The sequence below is a fragment of the Pteropus medius genome, unplaced genomic scaffold (assembly GCF_902729225.1).
Source record: "Pteropus medius unplaced genomic scaffold, Ma_sr-lr_union100, whole genome shotgun sequence".
Taxonomy (NCBI): domain Eukaryota; kingdom Metazoa; phylum Chordata; class Mammalia; order Chiroptera; family Pteropodidae; genus Pteropus; species Pteropus medius.
Genome location: NW_024349801.1, coordinates 21,273,152 through 21,298,666, shown reverse-complemented (window position 1 = coordinate 21,298,666; position 25,515 = coordinate 21,273,152). Strand labels below are relative to the sequence as shown.

Genomic DNA, 25,515 nt, shown 5'->3' with positions numbered 1-25,515 from the left:
CGCTTTCTGTTGATTTTCACCTTAATAACATAAATTTTCCTTTAAGAAAGTATTTTGACCCTAGCATCATTTGTATACTGTTGATAAATTACTCTTTTCTCAGCACCCGAAGAATGCTGACCAACTCCACCTATCTAGGTACTCCCATGGGTCAGCATTCCCTAAGACAATGTTCTCTTGTTAGGTGAGTTAATATCAACTTTAAGTACCTATTCTTTATTTACATTCCATTGCTTTGGTTATAAAAGACAGTCTCTGAAATTCTGTCTATTCGTTCTGTCTATTCGTCCAAATGCCATTCAGGGCCAGGGTACCCAAAGAATTTGAACAACAGCACATTCATGTGATACTTGGTTTATTTTCTCCTGTATATATTCACATCTATTTCTGATGTACAGAAGGAAATGGCGAAAACACTGGAATATATAATAATTTCCCTCAAACTGTTTTCCCTTTTCAAGTACTATACATCAGAGAGTAACTCTACCATGCTTCCAGTACCAAATGAATGTCAAAACAAGATGACTTTTAAATGTCCTTTGGAATCCTAAAATACTAATTCCCATGGAAATACAGAAATTGTCATTTATTCTTCTTTATCTTTACGTTTAACCTATACTAAAAATTTTTACTTTCTGGGGATGATTATCTGTCAGATTGCCTTTTGTTTCCACTTTTGGTTCTGGATTACCACATCAGCTTTCTAGTGGATCTCCCTGTATGCAGGCTTTTAATGCATGCTGTGTATTACTGCTGTAATTACCAAAGTGCTTTCCAAAGCAGGTACAAGGTTTACTGATTAGAATGATGGGCAGGGAAGTTACGCAAGTGCAAAACTAAAGTGTCAAACTAGGTCTCTGAATAAATTTATTCAAGAGTAAATTGAAAACAAAACTAAGTAAAATCATAAGTATTATTATAAGGAAGATTTTAGTGGTTGTAATTATAGTATAACTATAATTATAACTATATGAAATTTAGTATAAATATATAGTGAAACATAATATAACTATATATAAATTTAAATGTATACTTTAACTCCTAATAAATGAGCTCCCTCAATCTCTTCTACGTAAAGACAGGAGATGCTAAAATAAAGAGTCATTACCTACAGATAAAGAAGTGTTACAGCGATGATAGAAGAGCAAAAACATAAAAAATAAAAATAAATAACATTCAATAACTATGATATTTTATAGACTAATAATAAGGAAAAGCTTACTTACATTTCTCTGTTTGATGGTCTATCTTGCAACCAATCCTTTAGCCAAAAACAAACACAAACAAAAAGTTAAAGAAAAAAAATCTCTAGATGAAGCATAACTGTTTAACAGCTTTGTTGTTTTAGGAAAGGGATGAAAAGTAATACGAAGTTATTGATTCATAAAACTGAACTAATACAATAATAAATGGGTATAGCTATGATGAGGCCATTCCACAAGGTGGAATAAAGAATTTCATGACTGTTATTTCCTATGACATATAATCCAGCTGGTTCTGTTTCTAAAGACTATGTTATTTTCTTCAAATACACATTTGTTTCTGTGAGTCTAAAGATAATATGTGTGCCTTGCCAAAAGAAAAACATATCAAAATATAAAAAGAAAAATTAAAATCATGCAAACTGTGAACAAAGAAATCACTAATAATGTTTAGGCATATTTCATGAAAGGCTTTTTCTGTGTATGTACCTGCATATGGTTTTTATTCTGCAGTTTTATAATATCATTTCTAGCTGTGGACTTTTTACTTCCCTAGTTTAGAACTTATGCTTCCTGAATTTGAATCTTCATATACTTCATCAATTTGCAAAATTCTAAGCCATTTATAATCTCTTCAAATTCTGTCTATTTGTTCAAGGCCAATTTAGAGGTATTTTCCATGTCTCTTCACATTTAATACATTTTCCACCTAATTATAATTCTATGTTACATTCTAATCCAATTTAGTAATTCACTGTTCTGCTATGTGTAATCTGTTATTTTCACCCTCAATAACTTATTTTTTATTTCTAGATTTTTTTCAAATTTGCCAATCTTTTTGAGTAGTATATTTTTTTATCCATATTTGTAATATTTTCATCATTTGTGGCTTTAATCATAATTTATAATCTGTAATCAATTAATTCTACTATCTTCAGTTATTAGAGGTCTAATACTATTTGTATAAATTGACTCCCATGAGTTTTGTAATTTGGCATTGTGAGGTTATTTTCAATGGAACTATATGGCAAAACTGGGCAACTTAGGGTCAGGAGGGGTCCTTCCAGAAAGAAGGAACTTTTACTGTGAAACTCTCTGTTCACTAACCCACTTTCCCATTGAAATAATTTTTAATATAATCTGTCTCCTTACAGCAGAATATAAATTAATATGTTCTTGACAACCCAGGGTCATAATTAAGAGCACTGACTTCTATACTTAACTATAAAGGAACAATTATTCTGCTTTCTACCAAAGTCTGCTTTTAAAGAGTGTTGGTAAAATCAAATATTACTTCGAATGGCTGGGAATGACTTCATGTAATTAGTTTCAAATTCAAAGAGATTCCTGCCTTCCTTTTTTTTTTTGCATACATTTTTCTTTAAAAATTACTGACAATTCACTACAGAAACTCTTTTCTGTAACTTCTACCATAAACTGATGATGTCAGTTTTCTAAGGTAAAAATTCTTTTGCAAGCTAGATAGAACTTCAAAATATCACCATCTTTTAGTTGTTCTCTAATAAATATGTATTTAAAAACATGCATTTAATTAAAATGTACAAACCGGTAGTAAAGCTGCTTTGGAATCTACTTCATGAGTTTCTTCTGTAGATGGCCTTCTACTGCCACTTTCCACTTGAAGAAAATTGAAAAAAAATTTAAATAAAAGTTATACAACTAAAACTTTTTTACAATCAACTAACCAAACACAGTGTTTCTAGGTATAGTATTACTTTCATAAGTTATCGTCTCTGTAACATTGCTGAACATAATAGTTACATGAGGCCCATGGGTCTCTTGGTAGGATACCGATATTATTCAATTTATTTTTGTGAAAAGGCAATAAGAAATAAGAGTATAAAGAAATAAATCTTGCTCTTCCCCTGTTCCCAAATTTCTTGCGTATCCTTCCAGGGATATTTTGTGTTTATGTCTGTTTATGTATAATCCCCTTCTTAATTTCTTTTCCTTTTATATAAAAGGTAGCATAATATATACTACATACCTTGTGGGGTTTAACTATGAGATCTTGGAGATCCTTCTTTATCAGTACACAGAGGTCTTCTCTATTTTATTCTGATACTACACTGAACTTCATACTATAGATATACAATAATTATTTAACCAAACTCCTACAGATAGACATTTGGTCTGATTTCAATCACTTGCTATAACACACGTTACAATTAGTAATCTTATACATGTATCATTTTACAGTAATGGCAAAAATAGTTCATCTTTTCCCCAATTTAATTTTTTTAGTCAAGAGAGAATTTACGACTTTATGATACAATAAAAGAAAACCTCACAACGAATGGTGAAGGGAAATCTTAGAACAAAAGTTGTGTTCCAGGTGTAGAAGGCAAAAAGACCGTATTAAAAGATTCTGGGCAAAATTTTCAAGATGCTGAAACTGACAGAATATATTATATATTTGGACATCTTGAAGAAATTCAGTCACATAGCAGAGAATCTAGTATTTATCTAATCAAAATTATGATATAACTATATTAGTGGGAAACAGCAAAGGCATATGTGCATGCATTTGTATGTTGTGGGGAACAGAGAGCTGGGGGTGGGCCAAGAGTTCAATCTTCAGTGAGAGGTCAATAGATATTGCCTAAAACTGAAATATGAGGATGTAAAATTATAAGCATGCTAACTTCAGAAATAACATCTATATTATCTAAAAATAATGAGTTTTACTTTTTCCATTCTAATACTTTCATTTCTTTTTCTTCCTTGATTTCTCTGACTAGAATGTTAAATAGATATGGTAACAGCCAGAATCTTTGTCTTGTTCCTCACTTAGGAATTTTAATTTTTCATTAAGAAGTATGATATTTACTCTCCTAACAACTTTCCTATGTATCATTCAGCAGTGTTAGCTCTGAATCTTTGTCTTGTTCCTCACTTAGGAATTTTAATTTTTCATTAAGAAGTATGATAACTTTTGTAGATATCCTTTATTCAGATTAAGGAAACTCCATTCTATTCTTTGCTAAGTGTTTTAATCATGAATAGATGTTGAATTTCATCAAATGCCTTTTCTGCAGCTATTGAGATGATTATATGATTCTTTAATTTGTTATTATCATGCATTAATTATATTTTTGAATGTTAAACCAAATTGTTCTTCTGAAATTAACCCAACTTGATATTGTAGTATACCAAAAGAGATTGAAAGGAAAAATAGTAAGAACAAGGTAGTGATGTTTTTCTTAAAGAACCTGATAGGCACATAACTTAAAAGTTGAATATGTGCATATTTAACTTTGACTCATAAAAAACATGACATTCCCAGGCCATTTAATCTTTAAGTGAAAACTTAAAGGTACAGAACAACATGGTATGCTACCTTTTACATAAAAGATGAAAGATAAAAAGACTGTACTGTCATATATGATTGAACAAGCATGAAACTCCAGAGGATAAACAAAAACTACAGTACTTACATGTGGGGGTGAAAAAGAGACTGATTTTCAAACTGCCTATGTGTGTTTGTGTATTTTAATTTGAACCAAAAAATGTATTAGCTATTTTTAAAAGTTAAACTAGAAAAATATGCTGACTTAATGACTGTACAGATTAAAACAACAGATTCATTTGTAAAAGTTAAAATTAGCAGATTTATAAAAAGCAAGACTTTGTATTTCATCTTTAGGGACTCTTTTTTTTTTTTACAATTTGTAAAACAAAGAATCAGAATGTTAGGCTTCTGTGTTTTATTCAAGGTCAGAACTACAATGATGGACCAGAATCATCATTTTCTGACTCCTGAAACATTCATTGCTTGGGTATGTGACATACATAAAATACATTTAAAGCTTAAATGTGTATGTTTACTAACATAATTCACATAGTCAAAATACTCACCTTGTTCTGAATGAAGAGGAACAGAAGTTTTGTGACACTTAGTAAATCCAGCATGAGAACTCAGGTGTTTCAAAGTGTTTTCGGAAGGAATATCATTCTGCATATTGTACATATAAACAATTTAAAAACAAGTGAACTGAATTTCAAATCACTGTCCTAAAACCGACTTAGTTTTTACATGATTATTCTACCTAGACGCCAAAGGGTATACTACAGATTACAGTTAGTTTTTTCAATATCGATCTCAAAAAACTGCTTCAAAATATCCTACTCGATATTGTTCATAAATCCATCTGAATAAATCTTTTTCTATAGTTATATAAAGTTTATGAAATATCTGGGGAAAAACTTAGAAAACTGTGGGGGAAATGATAAAACATTTATCAATTCACTGAAAAAAGGAAAAGCTATTTACACAAACACTGAAATAGTGATAATAGAGGTCTGGAGGGTGACAGAGTGGAGGAGTGATTTCTTTTTGAGAGTTTTGGTCGCATTTTTATTGATTTGTATGAGCTGTTTATATAACAAAACATTTATCTGATCATTATTTGTCAAATCAAAATTTTTTTTCAAATTTGTTTTGACTTATCTATGCTTTACATTTTTAGGTACTTAAATCTCCTCTTTACGTCCTTCCATTAATATTTTCTATTCGTGTTTACAAAACCCCTTTGGCTTTACTGACTTAATATTTCTATTAAGTTTTTTTATGATTTGAATGTTTACATTTAAATCTGGAGTTCATCTGAGCTTATTAAGTGATGTGAGAACATAAACAGACTTTTAAAAGTTTCTACACAATTGTCCAATTTGTATTTACTGACAAAGCATTCCCTTTCTCATCAATTTCTAAGCCAATTCTTCTTATTAAATTCTTATTTGTAGAGAGTTATTTGGGAGTCACCAAAATGTTTTGTTAAATATTCATGTTTCGACTCTTCTATCTGTATAATATTTTAGTATCTAATAGCTAATTCTCTCTCACAGTCTTTTTACCAATTCATTTTTCCAGATAAACTAATAAATTGCATTAAACTAATATGGGGAAAATCTGACACCTTCATAGTTTCCTCTTCTCAACTATAAAAAGGTCACACTACTATACAACTTTAAAATATTTCCAAACGTCCACCACTTCTAAAAACAATGAGTTTAAAAATATTATTAACACAAAAAACAATTTTCATTAAGTAAATTTAACTTATATCTTAAGAAAATTAAGCTTTTCTAACTTTAGATGCTCCACACTCTTTACATTACAGATTTATATAGCCAAGAAAAAAAATGTTAATCTTTTCCCTGTATTTAAAAAGCAACTAATTTCCTAACTTTAGTTGTTTCCTTCCAAACCAGTTCTAGTTATTTCTTATTTGCTTTAAGTACTTTGTTTGATATACACCCTACAATGCAATGATGACACACACATTGGTTTCACAGACGATCTATGATAAAAATTCTAATGTGGGACTAATGGGTGGGTTTAAAGGTATTTGTAAAACTCTATACCTTAATAGAAAAAAATTGTATATGTGCATTTTTCTCTGAAGAGGATTTATAGTTTTCTTTAGTTTTTAAAGGGCTGTGTAACTCACAAATGTTCAAGAACACAAAGTTCCTACCATCAAGAGCTGGAGCTCACTATTCTAATATAGTTTGAGTTCTTTTCCTCTAAATAAGTTATTCAAAGTTGTTTAATTCATAACGCAGCCACCATTTTTCTGCCTACTCACCGAAACTTGTAATTTCTTGTTTTTACCAAGAAGTTATATGTGCATTTAAAAATTTTCAACATATTCCTGCTTTAAGTTCGTTTAATAAGATCACTGTTAAAAGCTGAAATCTGTAGGAGAAACCCTGAGACTCTTTCCCAGTAAGAAATGTCCATTTATCCTAAATTATTTCCTATGTACATTAAGCGTGTCACAAAGCAAAATCATGCCACCAGAGTGTAGTAATACAATTCTTTTCAACCTTGTTAAAGACATTTTAAGAGTTCAACAAAATAAAACTTAAAGCATAAAAGCCTATGTCAGGGTAATTGTTACTAAAGATTGAGAGAAGCAGGGATACTAAAAATATATTTAGGCAGCAAAACCAGTTAGACTTAGCTGTTGACAGGAAAGGAGAAGTAGGAGTGTCGTTTTGCCCTGGTGAATTAGAATGCTGATGCTATTAGCAGAGGTAGGAAATACAGGAGGAGAAATGTGTCTGTTGAGAGGAGAGATGGTGAATTTGAGGTTTTGGTATGCTGAGTTTGGCAACTATTAAGAGCTCAGCTAGTTGGAAGTTCTAAACCTTTTACTATGGTGTCATGTCAATTCTCTAGTCAGAATCACTCCAAAGATTTACTTTCCCCATATCCATTCCCAGCCCTCAGAGTTTTCCTGGCTAAAATCCAAGTGCTGACAGGGCTAGTAAAAATTCATGCTATTTTCAGATCTAGCTGAGAAATCATATTCTTCATTTTCTCTTGACTCCTTAACAACTTCCCACAATGGTTATATTAACCATTCTCTATCTCATGTACTCCACCCCAGTTCCCACCAGCCTCACTAGAAAAACAAGTGTCTTAAAAGTAATAATAAACTCTCCAGATTATTTTTTATCCCTTCTAATTTAAAAAAAATTTTGTATAACTTATATATAAGAAAACACACAGACCTTAAGTGATAACTTAGAGAAGAGGTTTAGCATTATTTCTGTCCAACTCAAAATATCTGTGAAACAATCCTCTCTGTTGGTCCTCCTGTCTCAAAAGAAGTTATACTTTTCTGCCTAAGATTATCATCTTTGAGTTCTTGATTTGATTCCATCTGTCTTCTTGCTTTTTAAATAATTATAATCAGTTCTTCCTCACTATAAAAAACTCAAAGATAAATCAATAGACACAACTTTTTAAAAACTGTAGTTTGTTCCTTTCTCTCATATTAAAACATAAGTCTTTATTTACTAAGCAAATTAAGAAAACCACCAAAGCCTTTAATAATCCTACTCATTCAAGTCTTGAACCATCTTATTATTGTTGAATATAGTGATATTAATTCCTCTATTCCCTTACAAGTTCCACAATTTTTATTTTGCATCCTCCAATATACTGAAATTGTATTCGTGTAAACCACCTAATTCAGTGGTTTAAGATCTTTTTTCTAGACTACTCTAAAGCATCAGCAACTAGTATACATTCTCCCTTCTTGAAACTCTCCTGCACTGTTCTATGATGGCTGCTTCAACATCATAACTGTCATCTCTATGAGTGTTACTTCATTGTATTTTTTTTCTCCTCCTAATTTCTAAGAAGTGGGACCATCTCAATCTCAAGTTTATTCCTCATCATGACCATTTCTGTTTTGAAGATATCCTATGTCAACACACAGATCTTCATTTCTCTCTCAAACTGTGGTCTTATATTTTTAACTATCATTGAGATTTTACTACCTATTGGTTTGCTATTCTCTCACATTTAATTATTTTAAACAGAACCTAATCCCTCTCATATTTGTATTTTTTCCAACTTGCCTATTTCTACACAAAGTTCTATAATAGTCACTATTATTTTGGTTTAGAAGCTTCTTTCTTTCCATTTTCATGTATCTATATTATCGTCTCTCTCCCCAGTTATGATTAAAACTTTCTAATAAATCTCTTGTATCTATGGTTGCTCCCATCCATCCTGTATACTACTGCTATATTAGTGGTCCTACAAGGATAATAAAAAAATCTTCAATGGCTTCTTCCTCTAAGAAAAAATTCAAAATATTTCATTTGATCTTTAAGCATTTATATATCTGGCTCTGTGACACAGATTGCAATTGGTCTAGCAAAATTCAATCTCCTTTACTTTATTCCAATAGCTTAATTACATTTCCAAACCTCCTTTGCAGCTAGGTGTAATCCTGTGACTAAGTTCTCTCCCTTTGAATTCAGAGCAAATGATGTGTGCTACTTTTAGGCCTGGCTCATAAAAACCTCTCCTGCGCTTCACTGTGCTCTATTACATGACCTTAGTGGGTGGGAGAGCCATAAGATGGAAGAGCCAGCATTAACCTGTATTCTTGAATGACTGGATGAAGAAAAGTCAATCCACTGAACAAGAAATATACTTCTACAGTACCCTCATTTTATAGCCCTGTCATCTATAATGCCCTCAGATGATGAACCTATTCACTAGTCAAACTAACATTTGCTTTACCATGTTCTATATATCCTCTGTCTCTGCCTCACTATTGTCCACACTGCTCCTACCTGAAATATCCTTTTGTCTAAGGAACTGCCTACATATCTATCCATGGCTTTTCAAAATCCTACCTCCTTTATTATGAAGTCCTCTCTGACATCTTCAACTGGAAATATTTTCCCTCCTCTAAATAAGTATATATAAGATTTATAGTATTGTGATAGTCATTTAAGTACACAGGTCTGTGGTCAAAGGACATCTTAGGCACTGATGCTATATTAGTGCCTATATAAGTAAGTTTTATTACTAATTGCTAGAAGGTATCAATAAATATCTCTTAAATTCTAGGATTCTCAGTACTCAACTACCAACTAAAAACATTTAAAAAATTACCTTCACTAATAAAAAGTGAACAAATATACTACCCAAATTATAATGTACATCTCACCTGAACAGCTACTTATACTATAAGGAAGAACTAAAATAAGAGTCACTGGGCTCTCTTATGCTGGCCTAAATAAACGGAATAATTTAGCAAAATAGTATACTGGGTACAGATTTTTAATAAAAGGATATTTACATACAGGAAAAAAGAATGTGATAAGAAATTTTATCAAGCTTATATGATTCCAATTATAAACAGCTTTACTAAAATTTGTGAAGGTCCAAAAAACACTTCGTTTACTTATAAAATCCACTTCAGTTAAAACCTGTTCAAGTAGATATGTAGATATGTGTCTAATTTTAAGAATTATAAAACCATCTTTGGTAGAAATTAGTCTGTTCTTCTTTCTACTTATTACTTTTACTCATTCTTTTCTTCTTTCTTTCTTTTTCTTGTCATCATTATGTGTCAGCTAATGCTATTTAAATGCACTCAACCCATTTATTTAGTTCTCTCCTTCTCTTTAAGGCATTACATATAATGAAAAATTCAGATGTTTAGAAGTATGCCAAAGAATTAAAATGATCAGAAAACACCAGGCAAATTATAGTTTTAAAGTCCACTGAAATTATACCTACACTTCTACTATCTAAAAGTATATACATATTTTAAGCTGACTTTGACTCCCACATTTAGTAAAATAGAATTTACCTGACATTTAGACATCTCTGAATACTCCACAATTCTATTTCTTACATCATTCTGCTGGTCCTACATAAGAAATACAAAATTGAAGGCAAATATGTTAAGAAAAAGAACCCTACGTCATCATTGCATTTTAATTTGTATATAATCACCAAACTCCAAATGAAAATCTAGTTAACAGACTTTAAACTACGTTATTCATTTTAGTACAATACTTTAATCAGAATATATAGTATTGAAAATACAAATGTTAGTATTTGTATCATCAAAATGCACTCAATTCTACCTTTTACATGTAGGGTAGTAAATAATATGTCCTAACAGCAATTACACAGTTAACTATGAGTACTGGAAGAACTATCACTCATAGATAAACTCTTGTGCTATTATCATTTCCTTGGCTTTAGAAAAAAATCTTGTTTTCATTGTTATTTGTCACTTGATTATTTCCACAACTTAAGTTCTTTAAGGGACAAAGAAGATGAACACATTTCTAGTCTTCTTAATTATCTTGGTATAGCTACCTTATTATCCTTAAGGCTCTAAATAATTAAGAAATAAAAACTAAGTTTTGGCCAGGTAATATACCTTTTCCACCAGTTATTCTATACATTTTATAAATTATTTAATGAACATTTACTGAATATCCACTTGCACATTATATTGTAGTTACTGGTATATTCAGCTTTTTACTGCTAGACTACAGGCTCTTTACGAGCTAGGGTTATGTTCTAATAAACTTCTGGGCCTGGGAAAGAGTTGAATTCAGTAAGTATTTACTCAGTGGAAAATGTATAGGGAGAATCATTTTTAAAAAGAGAAATGTTAAACGGGTGATGTTTTGAAATCATACTGTATACTTCAAACTAATACAACCAATATAATATTGTATACCAACTATACTTAAATTAAAAAATTTTTTTTAAATGCAAGCTATTTGTAAATTTTTGCATATTCCTTAATTGTTTCTTTTCTTCAAATTGTGTTTAGCGTCAATTATTTGGAATCATCATGTTGATGATTCTGCTAAAACTATATTTTTTTCTGAAAAAATGTTTAATTCTCTTTTGAACTAAACCCCAAAAGAGCAAAACAAAATTGAATTGTGCTGTTATAAGGATTTACTTACGGATATTTCTTCCTTGTTTGACAATTCTTTGAGCCTCTGTAAATCCATGCTATCTCTGTGTCCTTAAAGAGAGTAAAAAGATTATGACAAAAAATATTTTTTCTTATCTATCAAAATAATATCATTGTCAAAGTCTATATAAACAAGTGATTTCTGTTGTTTTTCAGGTAGTTTTTATCATTTTGCAGTTTCCTGTAGCTTTTTTGATAAATACTGAAAATATCTGTCAAAAAGCTAAAGAAGATAACTAGTTCAGTTTATAGTAACGCCACAGCAAATGCCTCCTATAAGAATCTAACACGTAATGGGACGTGAACTGCTTAAAATTTAAAAGGAAAATGGGAAAAATCATATTTACTATTAATATTAAAAAACATAAAAGCATTATATATATTCCATATATCTCCATTTTAGTGGCAATATATTAAGACTAAAATGTGTTTTTAAAAATAAGCTGGAATAGATACTATGTAGGAAAAGTTGTTTCTATAAATCCACAGTGACTCCATGTAGCCTAGCAGTAGAGATCAACATTCTTAGTATCCAGATAAATTAAAGGGTTGGCCTTAATTTGCATGAACTTAACATAGTCTCTGAACAACCTCTAGATATGTATGATGACTAGGTAAATTTCTAGTTCTGGAAGGCTCACGCAAGTGTTAAAGACAAGGTTAGAAAGCCATCTGATGAAAAAAATTCAAAACTAAAGAGACAGAGGGGGAAGATGGCGCCCATCAAGCCTAGCTTTCAGGAGGATCCTTCTAGGCAATAACAAATAACTGCCCAGCCTCCTTTGCCCAATCAATCAGAATGTAGGAAAATCTACAGATATGACAGAATCTACTGTGAATCTACCTACCATAATTTATAAGCACTGAGAAAAAGAAATCCCAAGATGCTGCTTGCTCTCACCAGGGAACAGAAAATTTTGAGTTTTATGAGTTGGCCAAGTTCCTGCCTCTTCCTGCAGCCGTTACTAGCCAGCTTGACAAGACATCCATCATTCGACTTACAATGAGCTATCTTAAAATGAGGGACTCTGTTAGCCAGGGGGACCCTCAGTGGAACTTGCAAATAGAACTCCCTACACCAAACACATCAGTGAAAGTTGTAGGTGCACAACGAAGGAGAAGCCCCAGTGCATTGGCCACTGAAGTAACTGAAGCACATTTAGGAAGTCACATTTTGCAGTCCCTAGGTGGCTTTGTAGTTGCACTAAATCAAGAAGGAAAATATTTGTACATTTCCGTAACAGTCTCCATCTACTTAGGCCTCTAACAAGTAGAGCTGATAAGTGGCAGCATCTTTGACTATGTCTACCCTGGGGACCACAAGGAGATGGCAGAGCGGCTGGGCTTGAAGCTCCTGATTGGGTGGGGTCTCCTCTCACCAGGCACTGAGGATGGAGCCAGCTCAGCATCTTCCTCCTCCCAGTCGGAGACCCCTGAGCCAGTGGAGTCAACCAGCCCCAGTCTGTTAACCACTGACAATACCCTTGAGCATTCTTGTTTCATCTGAATGAAAGCTACTCTGCCCAAATATGGCGTGCACATCGAATCACAAGGATATAAGCATTTCATGCTCAAATTCAACTCTCTGTGTATCAGAATGCTATAAAACAGGATTCGCCCATAATATGGGCACTTAGCAAGAGAAATGGGCCAGATACTGATGTAATCTTAGAACTTGCAGACTTAAAAAAAAAATCATTGATAACTCCAATCTGTGCATTATCTTTTGACTGCACTTCAAATTCTGCCTGCCTCTCAAAACCACCTATGGTATGGCTGGTTCTTCGTAAGGAACAGTTCATTAGTGTGCTTTGAAAGTGTTAAAACACTTTTATAAAAATAAAAATTCAAAGAGGAAAAAAAAAGAGAGACAGAGGGCCTCGTTCATACCTTGAAACATTCTGGTCACATCCACAAACAACTCAAGCTATTTCCTAAAGAATTCTTTAAGTACTTTAATCTTTAGTAATCTAATAGGAAGATTGCTAGAATGCTATACTCTCTCAAAAATTATGAACCTGACCTGGTCTATGAAACACTCACTCTTCTCCTTTTCCCTTCCCGTGGCATACTGTCAACATTTAAATATGCTTAAGTCTCCATCATCATTTAAAACAAAACAAATAAAACTTTAAACATACAAACCACAATATTAGTTCTTTCTTTCTTTCTTGCCTTCACTGCCAAGCTTTTCGGACTTGCCCCCCAGTTACCATCTTTATATTCCCTCTTCTTGTTCATACTTTATTTCACCATAATCTGGCTTCTCCCTCTGCCACTTCCTTCACTGAAACAGTTTTCACCAAGGTCGCGAATGTTATCATGAAGTTATATGGTCACTCTATTTATAAGACAATGCTCTTTTACAGTTATTTCTAGCCTCCTCTGTACATTTCTATTGTTCACCAAGTAACTTAACACTTAATTACTCAGGTTCTTCCAACAAAAGTTGATCAAATTCAACAGATCTTCAAATTCAAAAGAGAGTCCAAACAAGTTTTCCAAACAATCGTTAGTATAGTAAAATGCACGAAAGAGATATATGCCAATATAATTATTACAGCTCAATTCAACTTTCTTCCACTTGATTCCTTTTAAAAATTTTAAAACCATATGCTATTATTAGAACCATACTCCACGTATCACACAAATACAGTTTTATTATTTTTATTTCTAAGATAATTATAATATAATTACATATATTAGTTTGCCAAACTTACCCACAAATGCTCCAAATTCTATATTATCCCCTTCTGCAGCTTTAGAGCAAACAGTTTCTTGATCTTTGGTTACAGTTTCCAAGTGGCCTTTGCAGCTTGGCTGGGATGGTGTACTAACAAAAAATTTGGTTGGTGGGGATGATAGATGTGGTATGCTATTAGGTGAACTGCCTAATTTTTTATTTTTACTAAATATTTTTAAGGTTTCTACCCCATGTAGTCTCTGTCGCAGTTCTGGAGGAGAAACAGCACTTAGGAATAAGGCACCACAAGAGGAACCAGCCTCAGGAAAACTGAATTCTTTTCTCTGGGGTATTACAGGTAAATCCTGACCAAATACATTACAGTGGGGATCTTTTTCATCTTTCATAAAAATATTACAAAGAAAAGGATTATTACTTTCAATACCACCTTGAGGAAGAGAGGAGCTAAGTGTATTTACAACACTGTGCTTCTTCCATACAGAAGGTCTTGTAGAACCATCATCAATAAGATTTTGAGCCAAATGTTTGGAAATGCTCAATTCTCGTGTGATTTCATTGTGCACCTTACTAGCTTCTGAAGCTTTCTGGGCAGTGAGTGTTTTTAATGTATCCACAGTCAGGGCTGAAAGATCTTGCAAATGGCCAATTTGAGAATCTAATGATTGTAATGATCGTTTTATATAGTTGACACGATCTCCAACTTCTTTAATCTGAATGCACATCTGCTCCACTCTGTAGGAGAAAAAACAGGCTTTTTACAAATGTTGAAAATTATTTAGAAAATTATTTTTGGTAATCTCAATAAATGACAATGGTAAAAAGAAAAAATTTTACATGCATTCAAGGTAAGATATAAAATAAGGTATGGTTATTTATTTATAGAAGGCATACCTTGTATTTAACAAAGATCCAGTGCTTATTCTAATACAATAAAATGCAAGATTTCAAAAAATTTTTTTGTTCCAAGGCTATTTATTCCAGTTTCCGTACATCAAAGTAACACAAAAAATGTGTATACAGCTACATATACATAGAACTACCATTACTGTAACTACACAAACACCAGATGCTTCCAGAATATATCAAAGCTGATAGAAACAAATGCTTTAACATGAGGATAGTTTTACTTTTCTCTGACTAGTAAAAAACATTAATTTTCTCTGCCCTTTGTTAATCAGGGTAAAAAAAATAACACAGGATTGACTTATTTAAAATATTAAAAGCACTAAACTGTCTCCCAATATATAACGTAAAACTATTATTAAACTTACTTGTTGACAAACATAAATTGAATAATGATCATGTATAAGAGACATAACTAATAGGGCCCACTGTGACATATAATCAATTATAAAGAGCTTCTGAACCTTTCGAAAGTGACACGAATTCGCTCTTCACTCCCAGAATGGAATTTGTCATCTTTTTCATTAAAATACATCTCAACACACTGTTCTTCAAAATCATGAAGTTTCTTTTGATCTTCTTCTGTTAAAAAAAGTTCTAAGGAGGAAAAGAAAAAAATATCAATAAAGACTATTAAGATATCAAACTTTAGCTCTTAAGTCTTATGAATTACTCATGGTTCATAAGACTATATACATCATCTGCATTTTTTTTTTCTTTTTACTGCTGTATTTCTAAAGCACTAGACAAGTTTTTCTGTTTTTTCTTTATTCACAGTGCGATGTCAGCAGAATAGTTTTGGGTACTTCCTCCTGTTATAATTTTCTTTTCCTATAAAACACTCTCCCCCATCTATCTTATCTCAGACCTCTTTCTCACACATCCAAGTAGAGGAATTTAAGAACTGAATTGGTAGAACAGAAAGGCATTGTAAAATTGTAAGCACAGTTTGATATGATTAGTCTTATGCAGTGTATACAGTGTATTAAAAGTACTGTTTTCAAAGTAGCAAAAATGGTTTGTAGAACAGCAAATATTATGGTGTACATTACCATTTTAACAAAAACAAACTGAGATGCCATATTCAAAAAGTTTAATACTAAATTCACTTTTATAGACATCATTACTGCACTTAAAATTCTTTTCTGTTTAGGCAAATATAACAAAAGCTTTTATAATAACATTAACCAATCAAGTCTTCTAAATAAAATTAACAGCCTTTAGTTAATACTGATAAGTGATAAAATAAAAACACTGGCTCTACTATATTTTACTTACTTGGTCCATCTGAAGTTTTATCTTTTTTTCTTCTTTTACATATGTAGCAAAACAGAGAAGCTATGTGGCTGAGAATGATAAGTGGTGGAGGCAGAACTGGTTTCTCATGATAAGCCATAATAAAATGATAACGTTGGTACTTCCATACAATATTGGAAATTGCCTTCACTTGTAAGTACACATTGCTTGGATAATGAAGAATAAAAATAAAACAAAGTTAGTTAATCATACTTTAAAGTTTTGAATGCTAAAGATTTAATTGTAATTCTATTCTAAACAAAGATTCAAGAGTACCATACCGTATCAAATAGACATATGAAAAGATGCTTAATATCACTAATCATCAGAGAAGCACAAATTAAAACCACAATGAGATATCACCTCACACCTCTCAAAACGAGTGTTGGTGAGGATGTGGAGAAAAGGGAATCCTCAAACACTGTTGGCAAGATTGCGAATTGGTACAGTCGCTACGGAAAACAGTTTGGAGGTTCCTCAAAAAATTAAAAATAGAATTACCTTACTACCCAGCAATTCTGCCTCTGGGTATTTACCCAAAGAAATACAGAACACTAATTCAAAAAGATATATGCACCCCTATGTTCACTGTAGCACTATTTACAATAGCCAGGTTAAGATATGAAAGCAACCTAAGTGCCCATCAACAGATGACTGGATAAAGAAGATGCGGTGTATATATAAAAAGGAATATTACTTGGCCATAAAAAAATAAATAAATAAAATCTTACCATATGCGGCAACGTAGATGGACTTAGAGGGTATTATGTTAAGTGAAATAAACAAAACAGAAACAGACTCATAGATACAGAGAACAAACTGATGATTGCCAGATGGAAGGGTGGTTTGGAGACTGGGTAAAAATGGTGAAGAAATTAAGAAGTACAAATTGGCAGTTACAAAATAGTCACAGAGATGTGAAATACAGCATAGAAAACACAATTAATAATATTGTAATAACTATGTATAGTGCTAGGTGGGTACCAGACTTATTGGGGGATCACTTCGTAAATTATATAAATGTCTAAACACTATGCTATAGATCTGCAACTAATATAATATTGAATGTCAACTGTTAATTGGAAGAAATAAAAAAAGAGTACCCTACCATAAACCAGACTAAAAGGCAAATGAGAAACTGGCAAAAATACATGCAACAAGTATAAAGAACAATCAAGTTTGATATTGTTAAGGGTCTTAATTACAAACTCCCAGAAAAATGGGCAGAAAATAAAATTTTAAGATTTGAAATTATATATAAATGACAAAAACATAAGAAAAGATTCCATCTCAGTAGAAATGAAATAAGTACAAATAAAAACAAGATCCCTTTATGTATTATCAAATTAGCAACCATTAAAAAGATAATACCTAGTGTTGGCAGAGATTTGGGGACATAGGCCTGTTTTGACTTACATGCAAAATGTCCTACTTTTAGAAAGATAGTCTAAGGAAATACTTTAGGACTGATAAAAAAATTTAACCACAATGTGGTTTTGGGAACAAAAAATTATAAACAATCAAATTGAGCAATATAACATATTGGCTTAAAAAATTATGGTCTATATCATGAAATACTAGGTAGCTATTAAAAATAAACTGGAGGGGGATATTTATCAATGTGGGACAATGTTAAAAACAGCATACAAATATAAGAACATTATTTTTGAAAAGAAATATTCATTAAAAATGACAAAAAGATATACACCCAAATATTACAAATGAGATTACTGATGAATTTTTGCTTGTTTGTACATCGAATGTGTATTCCTGGGCAACCTAGTAAAAATCCCAAATAAAAGGTAAATTTATAAAAGAATTGCATGTTGAAAGATAAATCTCAAATTTAGAACTCATTTCATTTGAAAAAGCATGCCTTCTTATCTGTAATTTTCAAAGGTAATTTTAGTAGCTTAAGCCCAAATAAAATTTTTAGAATTAAAAATTTTAGAATTAAAAATTTGTATACTTCCTTCAAAATGAGTAGCAATATATACTAAATGATCTCATTACAATAAGCAAGTGAATAAAACTCTTACTTGAAAAATGCAATAAGAAGATTGACCATAATGATGTACTGTACAAAGAGGTAGACTGCTTGAAGAAATGGAGTCAACCACGTCCCAGGGCCACAGATTGCACGGACAGAAGAATCATTTGCACATACTTTAGAAAGAAAAAAAAAAATTAAAATACAGCAATTCATGAGTAACTGTTTCTAATAAGTATTTGTTTGTAAGAAGTAAGTTCTGATTATGTACAAATTTGTTTCAAAGATTCTAGCAAAAGCTTCTTGTCAGGCAGCCACAGGATCACCCACTTAAAAGTATTTCAACAGAGAAGAATTTGGTGAGGGATGTGGGCATCTGCTCTACCTCTCTATCCTAGACAAGGAAGTATTATTTTGTGTTATGTCTACCCTTCAAGGTAGAGTTTAGCCTGAGGAGCACTGAGGAGAATAAAATTCCCAGATTCACCCACTCTATGACATTTCTATAAGAAAAATAACTGAATCATAAAAAAGTATGGTAAACTCACAATAACTTTACAAACATAAAGACTACTGAGTTTATCTTATTATGTAACAAAAGAGGGTTCAAAGAGTAATTAAAGTACCTCTCAAATATACAATGATTAGATTTGAAATCCTTGCTCTCATTATCCCCACCTGGAAAGTGTCAGAAGCCAGAATATAGCTGAATACAAACAAGGAAAGGAAGAGCTTCAATTCCCAGCACAAAGTTATGAGGAATAAAGCAAAACTGATTTAAGTAGGGCAATGATTAGAATTAAATAATAATCAATGACAAGTTTTAGATCATTGTTAAAAAATTTTTGTGAATTTATTTCCATTCTATTCATATTAGTTTAATGAAGCAAATAATCCAAGGCAGAATGCCAGGAGACTAAAAAAACTATATCCAATGCTTTATAACAACTAAACTAGAGCCACATCAGAAAAAGACCAGTTATTGAAAACCTGGAAATGAAACAGAACAGGAAGCCATTAAACACAAAATCTAACCACACTGGTAAAATCTCACTGTTTTAACCAACATCTGATAAAGACAGATGACCACTATGTGGCCATACCCTGACCTCGCCACCTATAAATAGAGGGGTAGGGAGCAACCTAGGTATGGGTTGAGAGAAGAGTGAAGTAAGATGGAGAAAATGAGCAAGAGAGTTCAAGGGAGAACTAACAAAAGAAAGATTCTACAACTTGGATGTGGATGTCAATAGAAGAACATCCTTGATAGTTGGCTGCATCAACTATATTCACAGGTTATCTAGCTAATTAACTAAAACAATTTAAAAAAAAATCTATTGCCTTATGCAGAGGATGTATTCACCTTTGCATTTTACAATTCGAGTTTATCCAATACACTATGATTGGTCTAAACTAATCACAGTAATCCCATTATCCTTGCCAATTTAAGCTAATGCGATGAACAGGTTCAATAGGGGCTTCTGGGAAAGGCTCCTCAATAGAACCACTGAAAAGTGTCTATTTCTTCCTGTTGCTAGTTACGGAATCTTATAATCATAAGGGAAACCTGTACAAATGACACTGTGATTACAGAGCAATAGGATGAAAAATAGTAAGTGTCCTTAGCTATGAATTCACCAGTCCCAAAGACCACTCATATCTCTGAATTTTCTGTTATGTGAGCTAGTAAATATCCTTATTGTGTAAGCCAGTTTAGGCCTAATCTTCATAATTTGTTACTGAAAATATTCTAAATATACTTTTTTTCAATTAATATTTGTTATGTTTCTTCTGGGATTAACAAATGTATTGTGGGAGGGATTAGGCTGGTAATAGTTTGACTTGTAAAATTATGTAGCATTACTGCATTAATGCAGTTCTAACTTTAAAACATAAAATAACCAAAAGATGAATGTGTAAACATAAATCCTTACCATCGATTTCATATGCGTAAACTTCACCAAAAATCATCCAGTATGGATGAAAAACTATATCTTTAGCAAGAGTCCAAGATGGTGCTTCCCGAGGATAAAGTATTGCCTTTCTTGGAACTCCAAAACTAAGTAGTACAAGAGCCATAATCACTACAATGTAGAACATATTGGCCACCTGTTAAAAAATGAACACTGTTAAAATACACGGGTATTTAAACACAGTGACAATTTTCATCTTTAAAAAGTTTCTAATGTTCTAAAAGATAACTAGAACCTTTAAGTTTCTTTTTATTCCTAATAATTAGCATTCAGAAAAATCTCGTCACTACATAAACTTTAACATCAAGGACATTATGTAAAACCTGATCTGTGAAGCGAGGCAAGTCACAGGCATCTTCTATATAATGAACCATATTTCTGGTTCAAACTGGAGTTTGCCTATCTGGAATCCATTCAGATTTTAGAGAGGTACAGACACATGGGCAGGGAATCAGGGAATCAATTTCCATACGTGCTCTTTCCTAAAATGTCTCTGTTCCTATATTGAAGGTGCACACTTGCTTTTCTATCTCCCTTTGATAACTGTCCTTTGCCCACTTCAAGAAAAAAAAAGCATTCTTCTCACCCATACTGAATGAACCCTTCCACTGTGCCTTGTCCTGGGCTATGAAAACTTCCTAAGAGCTGAACAAAAACAACTGGGTGTTGAAATAATAAGTGGTACCAATATCTGGTTAACAAATCCTTTTGCAAGTCAGGTAGTTTGTAATTCTTCGATTTCAACAAAATTGAAAAAGACTAATTGATTTCAACAAAATTGAAAAAGACTAATTGCATCACCTAATAAATCACTGTAAAATAATTTTTATTGTTAAATCACAGTGTGAATTTTAGTGTTATTAATCAGGAATTCGAAGAATTATGTGAACTGTTATAATAAAACTTTAATTTCTATCTAATCATTTAAGTTTACAGTGTTCAGCATTTACATCTAAAAAAGTGAAAGCTGTCTCACTCTAGTAATATGTAATATTAATCCTTGAATAATAGTCTACTGGGGAAAACCCCATACAGATCAAGAGATCAATAAATCTTGATCAAGATCAAGATCAATATATCTGTGATATACTGTGATTACTGCAATAATAAACCTAAAAAATAATTATGACATTTCCACATATTTTTAAAAAGAGCAAGAGTAAAAATAGAAGGCAGGAATGTGAAAGGTAAAGAGAAATAATAAATGTAGGCTGGATGGAGTAATTATTATGTATTTATACATAATCATTTAAACTTGATCCTTCATCTTTAAAATTCTGTTAGATCTGCCAATAAATGTCCTTTTTAAATTAAGTTAGAGTTGAGTCTCTGTGACTTGCAATCAATCCTAATATTTCTCCCTTAAGACTCAGTTTATTTGTAAGATAATCAAATAATTCCTTCTTTGAGAGTTTAAGAGGATAATTGAGAGAATATATGTTCTCAATAAACAAAATCTTGGGATAAAAGATTTTAAAAGGCAAATAATTCATTGAAACATGATTTGTGGCATTTGATACACTTTGGAATACAAACATTTATCTGTAATTTTTGTTTAAATGCCCAAGTCAAAATTCAAAACAAAACCCAAATCTATACTGAAGTATCATAAAATTACTCAAGGTCTATGATTCAGAAGTAACTGGATTTCATAACTTTACACATAAAGCCTATCTGACTACCTTCTTTCTACTTGATCTAAATTTAATGAATTAAAAATATCTGAATATGCCATTTCCTGATATCTAAATTGAGGATTTCTAGCTTGAATGTATAGGTATATGGAGTGAGTGGGAAAAGTTTAGCATTTACCATGTAATTTTCATTAATCTGATCTCTATTAAAGATGTCAACTGTGAGGAACAATTCTCCTATTTTAATCTCTTTTATCTTCAAGCTTTTTAAAGCTGTTTTCTCTAAGAAATTCTCCACTCAGGAAAAATTCCCGTTTTCTAATTCTTTTCAAATACCACGTTCTTTGTAAATGCCTTCATGACAGAATTAGCTACTAACTCTTCAGTCTTCACACAACATTTACCATATCTTTCCTGAATCTATCTATCTGTTTATGTGCTTGTCTTGAAGATCTGGGCCACCTCTTATTCATCCCTGCAGTCTCAGCTTAGTATAATGCATAACATATAACAGATATACAATGATAGGAGAAAGAATGTTAAGTTACTCTGGGAACCTCCTTTATAAAATTCACTCCTTTATTCATTATTTAAAAGTATACTTTAATGAAGGACTTCTTATACTCTGCAGCACCTACTTTAAGCAGACAATTAGCAAGTTTTAAAGGGGGTGGAAAGAGAAGATGGCACTAGTAGAAAATAGGTATGATGTGATAAATGACTGCTTAAAGTGGGGAAAGACATAATTCTGGTGTAAGGTGGATCTAAAGATCATGGATAAAGAAGAAAATGAAACATATATTCAAGCTCACTATAAATGGGATGGAAGAACTGGCAGGAGTGTTGGAGTATGTTAGAGGCAAGATTCAGACAGAAATCCGGATAGCTCCACATTCTCTTGGCTACCTCTACTTTTCCCATCTCCATCTATTACTCTGGCTGTCTACTTCTTTACTTTCTACACTTCTCATTTACTGTATATTATCATTAAATTAACTTGATACTACCAAGTCACTAAATAATCTGGTAGGCAATAAGAAGCTGAAGCACCTTTTTTGCACACTAAAGTTAGGCTAAAACCAATCCTTTCCCCAAAGCCTTAACTCCTCTACATTTCCTGGCAATACCATCACTTCATGAAAGAAGGAATAAATAACAAGTATCTCTTTGATGTGATAAATAGTAACCAGTAATTCTTAACTAGGGGAAGTAGGACACATTCTCCAGGAGGGGAAATGTGCAGTGTGAAAAAGCAAATATAATAAAAATTTATGTTTAGAAAAATTTTAAATCTTGTTTCCACGATGCAAAGTAATGCTGATATTCCTGGGAGTTAGTGGGGTTACTTGGTAGATTTAATTTAGAAGACAGTGATTTTCCAACATTAAGGAAGAGGATTTTAGAAACTCTAGAAATAGATTTTTATATTTAATAAAAGGGGACAGATATTTTAAAAGAATTGAAAAATGGCATATGTATATATTATAGGCCTATTTTGATAAAACTATTATATACATTATTCATGTGAAGTTTGACAAACACGTATTCATATACATGTCTTGAGGGTGAAAATGTATACATCAAACTGTTAATAGTAGATGTCTCTGGATTGCAGTTTGCCTATATTTGCTAAAATTTTCTACAATGAACAGAAATTTTAGAATAAGGAAAGAAAAGCTACTTTTACAAAAGTAATCACATAATAGTTTGCCCTTTCACCAATGAAAACTGAAAATGTTTATGGCATGAGTAGGCCCGATACATTTTAGATTTTTCGGTTCAGTGCATAAAGAATTGCACATTAAATCTAACATCTACATTTAAAAAACCCCTGCAAGATGGTTAAACCTATGGGAAAGAGCAAAACACTGGGCATACTATAACAGGAAAAGATTAGATGATCTGGAAGTAACTTTTAAAAAACAGTCTGGATCCATGAAGATAGGAGGAAAGAGGTACCTAAAGACATAAACCATATATAATTATTTGTTTAGCTGTCATTATCTTACAAAATACATTAATAATGGGACAAGATTATGTGGAAGTCTGGGGCTGAGAATGAGAACACTTGTGAGAATTTTTGAACTGTCCTCACTGTTTGGAAATCATCATAATGAACAATCTGACCAGCTGCTTTCAACATCTGTAAACTGGAAAATCATTCCAAAATGTTAAGGAAAGACAAAGAAATGTCGACTTATTTCTCTTACGGAAAAGAAAAACCAAATGGGGGGAGGGTGAGTCTTAAATAGTTTCCTCTATATTTTTCTTCTCTAAAGTCTCAGTTCTCAGTGTTTTACATAATCCAGGCTATACCTTGCCTATTCAATTTGACTGCTAACTACTTATCATCAAAGACAGTCCAGTTGGGGTGCCTTTTTACTCATAGCTTCTCTTTAGCTTCAAAGAACAGCTCACATCCCATTGCTTTAATAAAAGCCTCCACAGACTTATCTCTTTCCATGAATCCCTGTATCTCCTACTCATAATTTAATCAACAAACCACATTGATGGTTTACCAATCTCATATGATTCCCTAAAATACTTTGTGTAGAATAGACTCCTCGAGCTAGACTATAAAATTATTAAAAATAACTACAGAACTGGTAAAATCAAAAAAGATGTGGTTTCACAAAGTTCAGAGTTGTTGCACGCTTGCAGAAGTGAGAATATAATAAACATTAAAAACTACTTGGTGAACAATTAGTTTAGATTTAAAATCTGATATCAAAATAAGAAAAAGAATCTTAAGAATTAACTTATTAAAATACCATGAACGTTCAATATTTTTGTTTTTTGTTTTTCTACTTGTAATGGCTTTACCCACCCAAACAATAAATATTTACTATGGATAACCTACTATGTGACAGGCACAGTGATAGGTACTGGAGATATAATGGTGACTAAAATTGGACAAAGTTCCTACTCTAAGAAGTTTATAATCTAGAAGAGAATAAAAATAACCCAATAAGAATATAGTTTAAAATACAGTTAAACACAGAGTAAATATTCTGAAGGAAAGAAACAAGGGTTCTACAAAATTACACAGCAAATAAAGTTGATCTAGCTGGAAGAAATCAAAAAAAAGCTTGTCAGAGCAGAGATCTTAAGTATAAATCAAAGTTAATTAGTAAAAAAGGCTAAGGATATGAGTGTAGACAAGGATGACCACTCCAGGCAGAAAAAAGAACATGAAGTATGGCCTCTGCTAGGGGCAGTGTAACTGACTAGAGCACAGATAAAAGATCTAAACTGGTAAGAGATGAGACTTAAAAAGAAAGCAAGATGTTACTATTGGAGGTAACTAGATAAAGGGCCCACCACAGGACATCTCTTAATTATTTCTTACAACTGCATGTGAATCCATAATTATTTCAAAATTAAAAGTATTAAGGAAAAGAAAAGAAAAGAAAAAAGAAAAGCAACAGCCAAACTGGGCAGGTCTTAAGGGTTTCATTTAGTACACTGATCTCTAGGAGTAATGCAAAACCATTAAAAGACTTTTGAAGGGGAACTGACATATGCAG

At 32.1% G+C, this 25,515-nt stretch overlaps 1 protein-coding gene across 1 annotated transcript in view; it reads right to left on the bottom strand.

Moving 5' to 3' along the window:
* TRPM7 (transient receptor potential cation channel subfamily M member 7) overlaps positions 1–25,515 on the bottom strand; it is a 94,689-nt gene that overhangs the window by 13,023 nt on the left and 56,151 nt on the right. Inside the window, exons 22-31 of the mRNA XM_039889059.1 lie at positions 20,316–20,490; positions 18,431–18,557; positions 16,374–16,558; positions 15,560–15,692; positions 14,209–14,924; positions 11,478–11,539; positions 10,355–10,414; positions 5,082–5,178; positions 2,770–2,840; positions 1,227–1,261 (exon numbers count right to left, since the gene is read on the bottom strand). Coding sequence (XP_039744993.1) covers positions 1,227–1,261; positions 2,770–2,840; positions 5,082–5,178; positions 10,355–10,414; positions 11,478–11,539; positions 14,209–14,924; positions 15,560–15,692; positions 16,374–16,558; positions 18,431–18,557; positions 20,316–20,490 — 1,661 coding nt within the window. The remainder of the gene's footprint in view (positions 1–1,226; positions 1,262–2,769; positions 2,841–5,081; positions 5,179–10,354; positions 10,415–11,477; positions 11,540–14,208; positions 14,925–15,559; positions 15,693–16,373; positions 16,559–18,430; positions 18,558–20,315; positions 20,491–25,515) is intronic.